Source organism: Bemisia tabaci, chromosome 1 (genome assembly GCF_918797505.1).
Source record: "Bemisia tabaci chromosome 1, PGI_BMITA_v3".
Taxonomy (NCBI): Eukaryota; Metazoa; Arthropoda; class Insecta; order Hemiptera; family Aleyrodidae; genus Bemisia; species Bemisia tabaci.
The window spans coordinates 87,238,427-87,254,912 of NC_092793.1; the positions used below are offsets into that span (position 1 = coordinate 87,238,427).

Sequence of the window (16,486 nt, forward strand, 5' to 3'; positions counted from 1 at the left end):
TTTACATCCGAGTTGGTCAACGGGACAAAGCTGAAGTGAAAGCTTGTGGTGAGACAAATTTGCGGGCAAAGTTTCAACATGAGGTGACATATCGTTTAAACTTTCAGCGTTGCCGATTTTCGATTTTTTAAGGGCTAAAATCAAGGTTGAGGCATTAACTGGAATAACCACCTACGGCTGAAAACATTGTTTTGAGAAGACCGCATTTAAAGGTTTGATTTAGAGACGCGACACTGGGTTTGCTCAGTAGGAAAACTGCATAAGCATTTTATCATAATTGATAGTATCCCTTAAACCACCCATCATGGAGTTTTTGGAAATATTTTAGTTTTCACCATAAAATTGAAAGTATGAAAGAGGTTGTTACAGGTGGTTATCCTGTACAACACCTAATCTCAAGGTAAAATGGTTAAATGGTTTACTAAAAAACACGATTAATGCTCTGTGACTCAGTATATGATGCAATGGAAGTAGAAAACAAAGAAAAACTTTTGATTTTGGCCGTGAACAACGATAACAACTAAAGTAACTTTTAATCAAAGACAAAATTAGGAAAAATAGGAACTTAAAAATCAGTCTTCTAAAAACTTGGAATTATCAGTTTGGAAAACCATCGCTAAGTGTACCTGGTGCAGTCACAGTCCTGAGACACTGATGCAGCGCGTTATCGTGTTGATAAATGGAGGACCTACCGATATGCGTGTAGATGATTATTCCATAGACCTGCCAACAGGTCTGAAATCACTTCACTAAAATGGGATTCTTGAGTTGAGTTGTTTGAGTTGGGATCAACTTGCTATCACAACCAGTGATACCCAAGGATACAATAGTTCGAACTGACCAATCTCCGGAAAAACCACCTATACGAGTTTGGGTGGTTATTCCAGTGTATGCCTTGATTCTGGACTATTAGTCCAGTGCATCATGATTTAACAGACTAATATGTCGGTCTACAGACTGAATACTATCCTGAGATAGTATATAATTGCAATTAAAGTCTATCATGAACTTATCGAAGCAGTGATGTCAATTTTTTAGATAACTTTTAACAAAAAATGACTGTATTTTCGAGATTTTTAGCGAAAAACATACCTTCATGGTCTAAAACTTTTACAAGTACAAGCTTAATATTACCATACAACAGTGAATTACCGCTGTTTGAGGAGAAAATCCTATTTTAAAAGCAATAGTGCCAAGTTTATTTTACTTTCTTGCAAAAAATAAAGATATTCTCAAGTGAATGCTTGGAAAACGTAATTTTCCAGGTATTTCTCCCATTCTGATGTCTAAATAGTACCATGGTACGATACAGGATTGCTGTTAAAGGCAGAGAGGGAATTTTTAGGGCAACATTGCCAAATTGTGTATATTTACTTTGCGGAAAGACATAGATGTTTTAGAGCTTATCTCGCGGTAATGGTTCTTTTAGGGACTGTTGCCTCATAATGTGAGAAAAATATAACCTTACAACAGTAAAGAATTGGTTTTCAAAAAAGAAATCGAATTTTCAACCCAATGTTCCCATTTTATGGCATTTTTACGAAAAAAGAGGATATTTTAGAGCTCCCATTGTGAAAAGCAAAACATGATTCCAGTGATGCTCTTTTTTCTGGGAGGCAAGAAAGTCTCATGCTATGGTATTTAATTGTCCTTCATGCCAAAAATGGAATTTTTTGAACAATACTGCTGAATTTTCTACATTCTTCATTTTACTCATTTCTTTAAACTTGTTTTAAATTTTCTTTTATTTTACTTTTTTGTACTGCGGCCCTAGGAATGGTATCTAATATGCGCACATACGCTGCTCCTCCTACAGTGTAGTGGTTGTAGCGCTTGCTCTATGATCAGGAGGTCCCACGTTTGATTCATGGCCAGGTGACCCGAGTTTGATGGTCTCAAACAATCGTTATCTAGGGCTGGCTTGATTAGGGATGGAGAGGGGATGAGCCTTTAGGGACAGTGAAGCCCAAGATTATCCCTCATGGGATATTTGAAAGGTAACAAAAAAAAAAATTACCAAGGGTTTGTCATCCTCTGACTCTTCATCTGCATCTTCTTTCTTCACATCCTTCTTACAATTATCATCAAAATTAAGACAACTATCTTCTGTTTCAGATGCTTCGGACTAGAAAATAGAAAAAAATTAGGAATTATTCATTCAATAAAAATCTAGAATCGAATGGCATAGTGATAGCTGCACGAGTAGCCGCCGCAGCAAGCAACAACAGCAGCAAGAAGCCCCACTTCATGGTCATTTCTGAGCTGGGGGCCTCTCTCTTGAGGGAAAGTTGTTAACCTGCAAAATGTAATTTACTGTGGCCCTGATCACCTGGATCCCACAGCAAGAAGACAACTTGATTTGATCGTATCTACTAGACATGATCCATTGCTAGACTGGGGAATCACTGATCTCAATTTGCAATACTGCAGACTTACCATCAATTGGGGTGTCCTACTAAGTTTTGGTAAGCAATCAAAGCAGTTGACAACAGTGAAGAGTAAGAATAAAAAGATCCTTAATGATGGCGATCTGCATTTTCTGAAAGGAAACTATTGCCATGTATCCAGGGGAATATCGATAAGTTGGACAAATTAGCGGTTTCCGACTTCAAATTTCTGAGTAGTGCTGAATAGAGTATAAATTAGATTTTTCAGTAGAAATCTAAGTTAAGCAAAAGACATCAAAAAGTTGCAAAAAAAGACGAATAAAACCAGTGTCTTTGTGATCATGACTGACAGAGGTAATCAGTAAGTTTTTTGGGAAACTTTGAAACCACATCATCCATTAATGCTGCGAACAATTATGGGTAGGATGACATGGATATTTTGTTGCATGGATCAAGCTTTCGAAAAGACATTTAAAAAATAGTCATCGAAATGTGCTGAATTGCCATGCTATCACATTAAAAATCACATGACAGATAAGTGAAAATTAAGCACAAACCTTGATGACTTCTTTCAGTGGGATTTTAATGTCTTCTCTCTCACTTTCTTCTGTTTTAGAGGCAGCTTCTTCCTCCTCATCTTCATCATTTGAGAACATTTCTTGCTTAAATTCTTTCTTTGCTGCAGGTTGGAAATTTTCATCGTCATCGTCATCATCGATATAAACTCGTTTAAGGGGTTCAGGCTGTAGCTCTTCCTTGACTTTTACCTTCATATTCTCTGCAGTTTTTAATGTGCCTGTGGCCAGTAAGAAAAGAAAAAAAATCAGAGCAAATCAAGTGTACAATGATGGACCACTAGACAAGGTACAAACTTAACACATAAAGATACAAGGTTCCTCTTCAAAATTTCAAATAAGAAACGATTCATGCAACAAAGATTACTAGAATTAACTGACAAAAAAAATAAATGTTAATATTTAGCATTGGTTCAGAAAAATTTAAATTTGGCACTCACAAGAAAAACCTGGAGTCTACTTGAATCAAATCGTGCCCTAAACAACAGTTGTGGAGGGCTTATCAATATGCAGTTATATTTTCCCACCTTCTGTTTCCACAATGAGAGACTGACAAGTTTTCAGATTTTTTTTTTTTTTTTTTATTATTTTTTTTTAACCAGGAAAGAAAAAGCACACACAAAAAACCACTGCAGAAATGTTATCGAAATTTATATTCGCCATTACAAAAAAAGGAGTGAAGCCTCCGCTTGCACTTTTAATGCTGAGGGCACATGAGGCTCCAAACATTAGCACATGCTCACAGACAATCAACAATGCAGCTCTCACACCAACAACAATGAAAACGGAAATTGATGGCCACCGGCCAAACTAAGCAAAATGACGCGTGCAAATCAAACCTTATCAAAGTAGTAGTAGTTATCAAAGTAGATCAAAGTGCAGGGTGTTACATTCACTCACTGTGACAGCCAAGTTACAGCATCCCTTTTATAGGTAAAAGTTACTATTGGATGTATTGCTAGCAGTGTGTGATTATAGTTGAACTCAATGCAAAGCATAAAACTAATGAAAAAAAAAATCTATCTAACAGCCTACCTTCATCACTTCTGCGGTTCTCTTTTTCACCGTTGTACAGCTTCATTTTATCATCATCTCTACGCTTCTCTCTGTGATCTTCTTTCGATCTCTCTTTGTCTCTTGACCTATCTTTATGCTTGTCCTTATTTCTATCTTTGTCCTTATCTCTACTTTTTTCTCTTTCCTTGTCTCTACTTTTTTCTTTATCCTTATCTCTGCTCTTCTCCTTTTCCTTGCTCCTTTCTTTGTCTCTGTCACTAACTCTTTCCTTGTCTTTGTCACGACTTCTCTCTTTGTCCTTGGATCTCTCTTTATCCTTGTCATCTTTGCTCTTCTCTTTATCCTTGCTGCTGAAACTGCTTGAAGAGTGCTTTTTGTCAGAGGAGCTGCTATGTTTGCTTGAGCGATGTTTATCACTACTCGACGAACTGTGCTTCGACTTATCACCAGAACTTGAGCTCGATTTGTGCTTGTCTTTGCTTGATGAGCTTGAACTATTGTGGTGCTTGCTAGAAAAAAAAAAACAGTACATGATGGAAAATTATCATGATGAACATGCTGATTCATTGTAAAAAAGAAAGAGATACACAAAAAAAGATTTTACAAACACTTAAGGAAAACTAAATTGTTGAATTTGTTAATTAGATCACACGGCGCTGCATACTAATGAAATGTGAGTTACTGTTGAAAATCAATTATATGATAAAATAATTTGATGAAAACACTTCGTTGGTACAATCAAAAGAAATTTGTTTTGTTTGTTGAGGAGGAAAAACAATAATAATATGGACTTAATACAGGGTGTCTAGTTTTTCCTAACTTCCTAATTCCCGGTTTTCCGCCGATTTTTTAAAGACTTAATGGGCTCATGGAGGGCACATAATTCATCATTTTTCGTAAAAACGAATGAGGCTATGAGAATACCTATCACACCATTATAAAGGTTGCATTTTCAGCTTAATAGGGTATTTTTGAAATTTAAGGAAGAGACCGAAAAAATTTTATTGTATGCGGCAAAAAGTTAAAAGGGAAAAAAAGGTTGCCGGTTCCAGTGATAAGAATTCAGTCTGGCAAAGACCAACAGCTTCAAATTTAAAAAAGACCACTATACCCCCTGAAATCTATGATTATTCCATTTATTCAGTTGAGCCATTATTTTTCTTCTAATTAAATTTCACCGGTTTTTAAGGAAATCCTACTGTGCAGCATTCCTACACAGGACTGAATATTTCTGGCGAGCAGAATATACCGAAAATGTAAAAAAAAAAAAAAAAAAAAAAAAAAAAAAAAGGAATGAAATTGAATTAATGGGAAGGGCCAAAAACATGGATCATTCCCAAAATTGGCAGACTTTATCACGGCTCCGTTGAAAGGAAGTTATGTGAAAAGAGAATGATTGTCTTTGATCTCTTGGGCATCTTTTCAAAATAATCACGAAATCGAAGAGATTTCCATTTCTCTCAGGGATAAATCTTACTGCAAACTAAAATTCAATCATACCATTAAAAAGCTCTTGTTTTCAGCTTTCTAACAATCTATAAATTTTGTAATTTGGAGCAATTGGTCGCCTATAAACTGATACAGGGATACATAAAGGATACATATAGGATATAATAGAATACATAAGGACTCAAGCTTTCTATTTTCGATTGACCTCGCACTGATTATGACACATTTTTTGTAGTCAAAAACACGATAATTACATTGGGTAGTTTGGGAAAGCTATGATAAATGGCCAAATTTGGCAACCATGCATTTTCACTGAGTCAGGTGTGATTCAAAATGTGACTAATGGGACACAGGACTCTCAGGTCATGTTCAGAGTGACCAAAATTCCCCCAAAAATGACGGAAAAAATTAAGAGATGCCTCCCCACAGAAAAGAGTTGGATTTGAAGGAGCGCATATTGCATCTAGAAAAGAGTTGCCAAAATACAAGGTTTCGTCTTTGACGTGGATTCCTATTTTTCACTCAAGATTTTTAACGCTACAAAAAAAACCAAGAAACCATTCAAAAGCTGACGATTTCAGCTTTCGAACGACATGTTGATTTTTTATTTTGGTGCATTTGGGCGGCCAGAAATTGACTTTGACTGAGGCCACCCGCATTTCTTTGTTTTTTGACATGTTTTCGAAAAATTCCTATGTGCCGGCGTTGAGTTGCTCAAAATTCAAAAATTATTATACCAATAGAAAGCTGAGAATGTGACCTTTCTAACGGTGTACAAGTTTTATTTATTAACTTCAAAAATAGCAGAGATAAATTCAAGGAAACCGGCCTTCCGAGTTGGCAGAAAATTCCTTGATATGATTGCAGTGAAATTCAGTTTATAGACGGCCAATTGCTCCCAATTACAAAAACAATAGACCGTTAGAAAGCTGAAAGCAAGAGCTTTTTAACGGTATGATTGAATTTTAGTTTGCGATAAGATTTATCCCTGAAAGAAATGGAAATCTCTTCAATTTCGTGATTATTATGAGAAAAAAACCTGAAAGTCGATTTATTTTTCGAGGAGCTCGAACAACACATTTCTATTTTTGCCTAAAAACATATTGAAGATGCCCAAGAGATCAAAGACAATCATTCACTTTTCATATAACTTCCCTTCATTGGAGCTGTGCTATCTTTCCTCTATGAATTAATTTACTGTTGTTTATATAAAATTAAGTGGTGCTAATTATAGGATTAGTTAAAGAAAAGATGCTGAGCAGGATGTGGGGTAAACACATTTAATTGTCAAAAAAATCAAAAGGAGATCGAACTGACGCTGATGAACATATTGAGATAACCTCAAAAGATGGAACAGTAACAACACTTCAAAGAGGAAAAATTCACGGCATTTCTTCGGTTCGGCAAATCGACGATCGGCATTCATGACTCCTCAATAAGCTCCGGAAATCCTCGGCCCAGCTCTGCTCGTCCCTCGCGAGCCCTTGCCGCCGATCCGGATCCATCTTCCCAAACTGCTAATTTCAGTCGGCCAGCACTTCGGTGCGAAGCGACGCGACGTTCAAATTTTTTCCCGGTTCAGATCCCCAGTCATTCTCATTTCCAGTTTTTTTCCGAATTTCCCGGTTTTCCCGATTGCCAGACACCTTGTGCTAATACAGGGTTTCGACCACACTTTACAGGCATAGCCTTGGCAACAGTGCAGTTATTCCCCTCCTACGGTTTCATTATTAGATAAAAAGAGAAGTAAAAAGATTGTGCATCGCACGGTAACAAGCAGAATTTCGATCGATTAAAGTTCGGTTAAGCACAGCAGCTATTCTCGCGAACTGCATGCGAGGGTTCAAAAATTGAAATTTCCGATGGCACACAACATTCTCGGTGAGGCACTGAAATATTTAACATTTCCTGGGTGACACTCTTTTGCTGCATTGCACGCACGTTTTAGGTGTGGTCCGCAATAACGTTCCATAGTTCCCCTTCCATAAAATGAATATTGTTCCTCCTGAGAAATATTTTCATCAACTCCTAGTCTGAGATAATTAGGATTACTTCTACCAAAAAAGGGATGACTTTTAAAATAAAGATCATGGTTGTCTCGTACATGTCACAGAATGTATTTTTGATTGAGATTTCATCATTTTTCACAGCATGACTTGACAATGAACATATTTCTCAAGAGTTGTTGGGGTTTTGACAGTTCTCACGATAATTTCCTAACCCCCTTCCGAATAAAAATCTAGTTGTTCCATAAAATTCTATATTCTTGTCCACTGAAGGGGGGGGGGGGGGGCTCATATCGACGGTGAAAGTCGGCAATCACATAACTCGGTTTGCGACGTCGCAGACTTCCTGTCAAACTTTATTTTTTAAACGGAAAACTACTCAACGGTAATTCTTCAAAACTGCCGTGACTTTTCTTCTATGTGCGAGGAAAATTCTGCAAAAACTTCAAGGAATCATGTCCATTTATTCTCCTTTAAAAAAATAACATAGTTGCGGAGATTTTCAGACACCGCAAACGAGTTATGTGATTGCCGACTTGCACCGTCGATATGAATAGAAGCATTCTACATTTTTGGGTACTTCATAAAACAGTAGCTTTTAGGACGATTATGTGCCACACGTCACACAATATATTTTTGATTGAATTATTTCTTGCTCAAACATTGTATATGGGTGAGTAATTGAGGGAATGCATTTTGTCACAATGGGCGCAAAGGTGACAATCGACCATCTTCACATATTTTACTTCTTGAGTAGGCCCCAACAATATATTTAAAGCACTTCGATTCATACATAGGCCTGACATGAAATCTGAGGGTGAACACTGAAAAAACACTAATGTTAGGTGTTCCATGATTTTGGCTCTCTCACCCAAATTTGAACCTCCGTATCATGGCCGCAAGATGTGAAGAGGTTCTGGAGACGATTCAGGATCCTTTCGTGCAATGAACTCTGTAATACGTAGCTTTTAGACACCATAGAATCTCACCATTGAAAGGTGTGTAGAGCCTTTTGCTGTTTTCTTAAAATTTCGATGATGATCACTACCCATTAAGTATCACACCTCCATGCGATAACTTTAGCTTGGCACTATTTACAGCCTCAGACTACAATTAAATGGGCCTGTTGCAAACTTTTGCTAGAGCAAAACTAAGAGTTGTTTCTTATAGATAATGCCTCAAAAATCACGATGAGCGCATCGGCAAACTCTGAAATGCACTCATAACTTCACAAACTGCGTAAGAAATTTGCGGTTTTTTGAGCTTCCCGCTTCAAAAACGATACTACGGCACAGGTGAACATTTTGTAAGAGGAGTCGTTCCATTGTCGGCAATAATCATCATAGCCGACGCCAATCCGCCAAAACACGTTTGATGGGACGAGATAACACCTGAACTGGATTAGACCAGATAACAATCGGTGTGTTAACGTTCATATTTTCCACGCCCGAATTGATTGACCTTGAACTCTCCTTGAATTACGCGCGGAACTGCGTGCAAGCGTCGGCCATGATGAATATCGCCGACGATGGAGCGACTCCTCTTACAAAATGTTCACCTATGCCGTAGTATCGTTTTTGAAGCGGGAAGCTTAAAAAAACGCAAATTTCTTACGCAGATTGTGAAGTTATGAGTGCATTTCAGACTTTGCCGATGCGCTCATCGTGATTTTTGAGGCATTATCTATAAGAAACAACTCTTATTTTTGCTCTAGCAAAAGTTTGCAACAGGCCCATTGACCTAAAAAACTTCAAGGTGTTAAAATTTTATAGTAAATACAGTCATGTAACCTGTTAGAACTAGAGCTGCTTTTTTCTTTTTCTTTGCCAGATGAGGAACTGCTTTTGTGCTCCTTATCTTTGTCTCGATCTTTCTCCCTGTATCTATCTTTGTCCCGATCTTTATCCTTGCTTTTACTTTTGTGACTACTGCTACTTTGACTATGATCCTAAAAACCAACAAACGAGAGTTAAATTAACATTCAAAGGTAAACAAACCACCTCATAAAGACTCTAGTCCAAATAACTTTATTCTATAAACCGAAGGCTTTTTAAAACTACAGTGAGAAGTATGCTTGAAAATAGAGCAGTTAATGCAGTAGGGCTGTTGCAGCATCCTGGCATTACCTTGATATTTGTCAAATCCTCTTATTTAGAAATAAACATTGTATTAAATTCACTGACTTTAAGAAAAAAGCTTGCCAAAAGAGAGAAAAAAAAAAACCCCTTTGAAGAGCGGTGCTAAAAATGGCACGATTTCAGACCGCGGGGATTTTTCTGAAATTGGTCCTAAACAATACCTTATGATACCCTAAAACTCTGGTAAAAATTTTAACTTGATGATACGAACGGTTTTTGAGTAATGGGGCGGGCAAAGTTGCCAAATCCCCAACATTCTTGACAGCGTTTTTACAGCAAAAACGACAGGGAAAATGGACGAAAAAGTGCATCATTGATGGGTTTTGGCGGTAAATGTTCTTATCAGTCCCCCGTGCAAATGTCTGTGTTCAGTTTTAACAATTTTCACCACAAAGTGGTCCAAAATGGGGGAAATCAAGGGCAAATCAGGATTCAACATCAAAATTTCTAAAAAATGGAAGTAAAATTGTTTGTCTCCTGCGAATTTCATGGCTAAAATTGTTCTTATCGGTCCTCAATGCATAGAATTGGGTTCAGCATCACAAATTTTCTTCACACAGTGGTTCTAGCTGGGGGGATAGTGGACAAATTAAAACTTTCTGTCAAACTTTTCAAAATGAAGTAAAACTGTTGGTCCCCTGCAGAGTTCAGATCCTGGATGAATTCATGTATTTAATTTTTTTACATTATTATTGTAAGCCAGACCATGTTGTTCACAGAACTTCGTTAAAGATTAGATTTTGTAGTATTATTTGTTTTAGCATTGCATTAAAAATAATTGGTGAGCTTCTTCACCACGACACGGTACTAATCTTGGAAGAATTTTTTTGTTCATTTTATTTTATTTGTGTTACTTATTTTTTATTATTCTTTTTTTCTTTTCTATTGTCTTATTTTCTTATTGTTTTTTGGTATTTTTATACTTCTTGTTTTTTTCACTATTTCTTTTATTTTCTGTTTTTTCAGTTCTTTTTTGGGCTTTTGAAAGCTGTTGTATAATTTTGTGGCGGCTAGCCACCACTCCGCCAACCAGCGCAGCTCATTGGCTGGAGCTCGACGCTGTCACGGCTATATCTAGCCGCGAGCTCATCTCACCTGTCACTCCGCGCCCGTACGTCACAGGGGACTTACGTCGCACAGCACCCAGCGGAGCACATGCAGCCGGCCGGCTTGCCCTTTCCAACGGCTCTTCTCAGAGCCACCACACGATGAGCACCTCACATGGCCTAGTCCATAATTTCTTCATCCATTTTTTTTTTTTTTTTTTTTTTTTTTTTTTTTTTTTTTTTTTTTAATTTCTGAAAGTCTGCATATTACCATTTCTAGACCTCATTCGTTCAGTTCTAACGGATAAAAATAGATCACTTCTAATGGCTACTAATGTATTTTGAATTGACATCTTGTGAATCTAGCAAAAAATCTCATAGATTTACATTATTTCTTTAAAAATTTCGACAGAGGATCTTAAGTTGTCCATGATTTCCCCCATTTTGGACCGGTGTGCGATGAAAATTTGAAAAACTGAACACAATTTTAAGCGTTGAGGACCGATAAAAATATCATTAGCCATGAGCTCTGCAGGAGACCAACAATATTTCTTCCATAATTAAGAATATTGACAAAAAGTCCTGATTTGTCTGCGATTTCCCTCCATTTTGGAATACTGTGTGGTGAAAATTTTTGGGACTGAACGCATATATGTGCACACGGGTCGATAAGAACATATACAGCCAAAACTCATCAAAGGTGCACTTTTTTTGTTCATTTTCCCTGTTAAGAATGATGGCGATTTGGTAACTTTGCCCCCCCCCCCCCCCATTTACTCAAAAACGGTTCCAATACTCAGGCTAAAATTTATACCAGAGTTTTAGAGTGTCATAAGGTGTCGTTTGCGCCCGGTTTCAGAAAAATCCCCGCGGTCTGAAATTATGCCCAAATACGACCGTTTTTAGGGTCGCTCTTTGGAGCAAGAAATGTTAAGGGTATTTGGACCAAGTTCAACAGAAACGCACCAAGTCTCATTTTGAGTAAAAAGGAGTTTAAATTCGACTAGTTGTAAATATACTTCTGTCAAAAGTTTCCAGTCAAGAAAACATACAAGGTGTCCCAAAAGTCCCTTCCACCCCCTCCAAAATTTTACCTGATTAATATTTTGAGACGAAACTTAGGGGATGTCCATAGATCAATGTTAGCTACATTTGGGGCACCCCAACATTATCGCTCCCCCCCCCCCTTTTGTGACATGTCAATCGAAAGAGGGTAAAAAAAGAAAATTTTTAGCGAAAACTGCAAGTCAAAATCTTGATTTTTGACCCAATGGCGGCCGGTCAAAGCTCAGAATAACAGGAATTTGACATCTCCGTTTTTGTTGACGGATTGGGACGGAACCTGGTATCCGCGCGTTTTTAGAGACAAGAAAAACGATTCTGGCACTAATTTTCCGGAAAATTCTGTCCTTTTCAAAATGGCAGCGGCCAAAATGACAACTTAGAGCGGCAAGAGAATATTTAGACTGCTTATCGGTGGATTTGCATGAAATTAGGTATCCGCGGGTATTTTGGCACGAAAAAAACGAATCTTTCATTGGATTTTTGAACTTCTGAATAAGTTCAGAGTGGCGCCGGAAAAATGGCGGAAACTTGGTACTACGGACGCTTACGGTTGGATTCGCATAAAACTCGGCCGCCATGTGGAAAGTGTTTCAGATTTCAAGATTTAATGCGAAAAAGTTATTTTTGTCAGGCCAGAGACCATCAGGACCCCGAGATTCATGCGAATCCAACCGTAAGCGTCCGTAGTACCAGTTCCGCCATTTTTCCGGCGCCATTCTGAACTTATTCAGAATTTCAAAAATCCAATGAAAGATTCGTTTTACTCATGCCGAAATACTCACGGATACCAAGTTTTGTGCAAATCCACCGATAAGCAGTCTAAATATTCTCTTGCTGCTCTAGGTCGCCATTTTGACCGCCGCCATTTTGAAGAGGACAGATTTTCCGGCGAACTAATGCCAGAATCGTTTTTCTTGCCCCAAAAAGCCCCGATATACCAGGCTTCGTCCAAATCCGTAATAAAAACGGAAACGTAAAATCTCCGTTATTTTGAGCTTTGACCAGCCGCCATTGGGTCAAAAATCAAGATTTTGACTTGCGATTTTCGCAAAAAATGTTCTTCATTTACGCTATTTCGATTGATGTGTCACAAAGGATGGGGGGGGGGGGGGTTGCCATTTGAAAAAAAAGGCTGGGGTCCGTAACCATTCCCTATTGGGGGGGGGGGGGGGGGGCGAAAATGTTGAGGGTCCTATATGCGGCTAACATTAATCTATGAACATACCTAAAGTTTCGTTTCAAAATATTGATACAAATTTTTTTAAGACAGGGTGGAGGGGATTTTTGGGACTCTCAGTACGAATGAATACCTTCAAAAAGGACAGGAATCCAATTTTCATTATTCTTTTTTTTTTTTTGGCATTCTTGAACTCTCTCTTCACGGAGCATTCATATTCCTGTGCGTCTGTCACTCGCGTTCGAAGTAGCAGACTACCGCTGCTGCCTCTGGTAATATGATAACAGCAACCAAAGGGGTTTAAAAACGCAACAAAAAGAAAAAGAAAGAAAAAAAACCCGATAAGGAAAACTGGATTTTCGCCTATTCATGAAAGCACTGTCATCAAAGTAGTGGTTAAACATTGTCTTCAACTTTCATTCTCGCGAAGGAATAAAGCTTTAAGTACCTAAACCTCTTCAAACTTGCATTTCTGTTGAACTCCGCCCATTTCAGATGCAAGATTTCTTACATTTTTATCCATTAATAATTCGGATATTCTCAAACGAAAAAAATTTTAAGTTCTTTGTGCATCTATTGTTCTTTGGCGGGCTGAAGAAGTAAAAATTGATCTGATAAATTGCAGGGAAAAAATTCTATGATAAAATTGACCTTTTCGCTCGGAGGGTGTAAGGGTTAATAGGGGTTGTGAAGGGTTGGAGAAAGTTCTCTTTTTTTCTTTCTTTTTCTTTCTCTAACTTTTATATTTCTTTTTAGAGTTAAGTATAATCAGTTTCCGTCACGAGTAAGAATTTAAGACGATGGCAGACTCCTCTTAGCACAAGGTTCAATGTTAGTAGGTGGATAGGTTGTATAAATAGAAAATTTTCATGTACATTTCTTGAATGAAAAATCTTGAATCTTAAAAATAAACAAAAGCAAAATGACAGTTATCCATCCAACTTAGAGTACCTATTTACGGTATGTAAGGTCATTTGAGGGGCTTGGAAGACAAGGCACATAGGTGCAGTTCTAGAAATTCGAGATTAGAGATCACAGCCCAGCCGCCTCAGCTGCAAGCCATAGCTCGTTGCGCTCGTATTTCAACAGATGAGATACAAGAAAACGACTGGTCCTCACTGAAAGCACAATAGATAAAAACAGGAAGGAAAGGCAAAGGGAAATCAAAAATCCGAACCATTTCGAGTTCTGTTGTGTCAAAAAGGAAGGATGGAAATAAAAATTAAATCTTGTGCTCAGAAGCATGTCTTTGATCAAAATTGACTGTGCGTGTTTTTTGGTAGTTGAAGATAAGGTCTATCAGAATACCAAGCGATTTTGTCTGGAAGTAATTTGACGCGGAGAAAACAGCGAATGAGATAAGTGCATTTTTCGATGAAGGGGACGTGGGATAAGTGCGACCTACCGTCACTTTGAGCCCAACTGCTGGCCTCAATATGAATGAGCTGAGCTGAGCTGAAAATTTCAGTAGATGTTCATGAAGGTATGAGACGAACACTTATACATTTTGAAGGTATTCGGAACACTCTATATGTCTGAGTAAAATGCAGAACTTAAAACTCTTTTTTTCGAAATAATAAAAACTGCACTTATGCCCCTTGTCTTCCAAGCCCCTCATTTGTACCTATTTAGAATGAGGGACAATTGTGCAGTTTTTTTAATGGTTCATGAGTTGTACCTTTTATTGAAGCGGAGCTCTTACAGTTATAAGTGAACAAATGCTCCTATTGATTGATAGGCCTCAGAAAGTCACAGAAAAAATACTCTATGTGATGTGACGTTACAAACTAGGCAGATTGTACCCTAAAGAGTGGATTTCAGACTTGTTTTAAGTCCCTGTCGTGATTTTCGTGCGATTTGACAAAGGGAAAGTTTATTCACTTGCCAATATCTGAGGCTTGCAACAGAGATATTAAGCATTTTCTTTTTTTTTAAAAAAAAAACTTGAGAGAGAAAATGCGGTCTTACTCGATGTTTGCTTGATGAACAGCTACTGTGCTTATTTTTATCTCTAGACCTTTCTTTATCTTTGTTGTCATGTGAATCACCATTCACCTCAGATGTTTCCTTCGGCTTATCAGAGAATCCATTTGAAATGCCGTTGACAACTGGATCATTCCATGCTAGAATAAATAAAATCAGAGAATTGTCTAAATGTACAGGCTTCAGATAAAATTTGGAACACTTTTGCAACATTGTGCACCCGGTGACATAGTTGACCCGCTAAGTTCTTTGCCAACCAATTCCAGCTGTTAGCATCTATGTAAGCTGCGCGCACTCCATCACCTGACACTTTTTTAGAATCTGTCACACATACCACCTGTTTTGATACAGACTTCACTGCAGTCAGCAACTTGTCTATAGGGCTGGACACACATTCACAGTGAAGCTTCAAAGTGGTGGCTGTTTAGTCAAGTGTTGCGCATCGATGAGGTAATCAATGGCAACACTTGGCTTAACAGCCACCACTTTGAACGCATGTCCAGCCCTTATGTGATAGCCTCTTTCAGGGCCGCCACGACATGGAAACTTGAACACAAAAACAACATGATTTATTACGGAAATCAAATCCAACTTTGAAGAAATATGAATGAATACAGCAATACAGCAATTTTTTAATGCAAGCTTACTGACCTTCTTAACCTCTCTTTACAGAATTTTTAGTATTCCAGCTTCCCTGATCCAGAAAAAAAAAAAGACATTATGGAATACTATCCCACTTACTAACTACTTAGAATAATAATAAAGCGGGGAAAACAGAAAGAGAAAAAAAGGAATCGTGACAGAAGTAGAGGGGGTGATTTCACAATAAGGGGAAAAGTTAGCTTGCTGGTGTTCAAGGGTGCAAATTGTTCTTACCCGCTCAGTCGATGCCAAACTATGAAATTGCCTTGAAAAAATTTTGAAGGTTTTTTTTTTTTGTTCTTGGAGGTTTTCAGATTTTCATTTCTCATGGAATAATACGACTATGGGACACATCCACAAATAGTCCAAAGGCTAGACAAAATATTTGAGACGGTTTCCACCCCCCCTCCCCCCCTCCCATCTTACGAGATGAGAGCGGTGGTGACGTCATTCTCTCTTTGAACCACGCTCGCTGAACAGCTGAGCTGACGCCATCTTTTTTAGTCAGTGCTTTGCTTCGCTCTCAGCCGGTCGACGATCTTGGTTCCGCCCGATTTTTCCATCTTTTCTTTTCTTTCGCTAAAGTAGTTTTTTCTCTTATCTACTTTCCATCCATATCTTAAGGATCTGTTTCCTTGTTTGTAGTGTTCGTCACCCGCCGTGTTGAGTGAATAAATTCTCTTTTCATTTTCCGCAAGCGCGCCTTTTCATTTTCGCTACCTCACCTCACCAGAGCCTACCGGCTGCCCTCTGGGGCTTTTTCCCTTCTTGAGGCCTTAAACCGTTCATCAGCTTCTCTCGTTTCATTGTGATCAGTGCAAAGAGTTGACCTTCTTGCAAAAACACGGCGAGTTGCAGAAAATTGCATAGGTGGAGAACAATCTGCACCCCTGCCGGTGATTTATGAAGAAGGTGACTTGGGGCAAAAAAAATTTAAAACAAAGGTGATCCCACCAAAAACATTTCCATGTAAAGATGAACCGCCAAGCTAAAAATTTAAA

General features: G+C 38.1%; 1 protein-coding gene across 4 annotated transcripts in view; it reads right to left on the reverse strand.

Moving 5' to 3' along the window:
* Top1 (DNA topoisomerase 1) overlaps positions 1–16,486 on the reverse strand; it is a 61,239-nt gene that overhangs the window by 36,178 nt on the left and 8,575 nt on the right. For all 4 annotated transcript variants that reach the window (XM_072306364.1, XM_072306365.1, XM_072306366.1 and 1 more), the window contains 5 exons: positions 14,829–14,983; positions 9,225–9,382; positions 3,998–4,488; positions 2,945–3,183; positions 2,018–2,125 (listed from right to left, as the gene is read on the reverse strand). In XM_072306364.1, the coding sequence (XP_072162465.1) occupies positions 2,018–2,125; positions 2,945–3,183; positions 3,998–4,488; positions 9,225–9,382; positions 14,829–14,983 (1,151 nt within the window). The remainder of the gene's footprint in view (positions 1–2,017; positions 2,126–2,944; positions 3,184–3,997; positions 4,489–9,224; positions 9,383–14,828; positions 14,984–16,486) is intronic.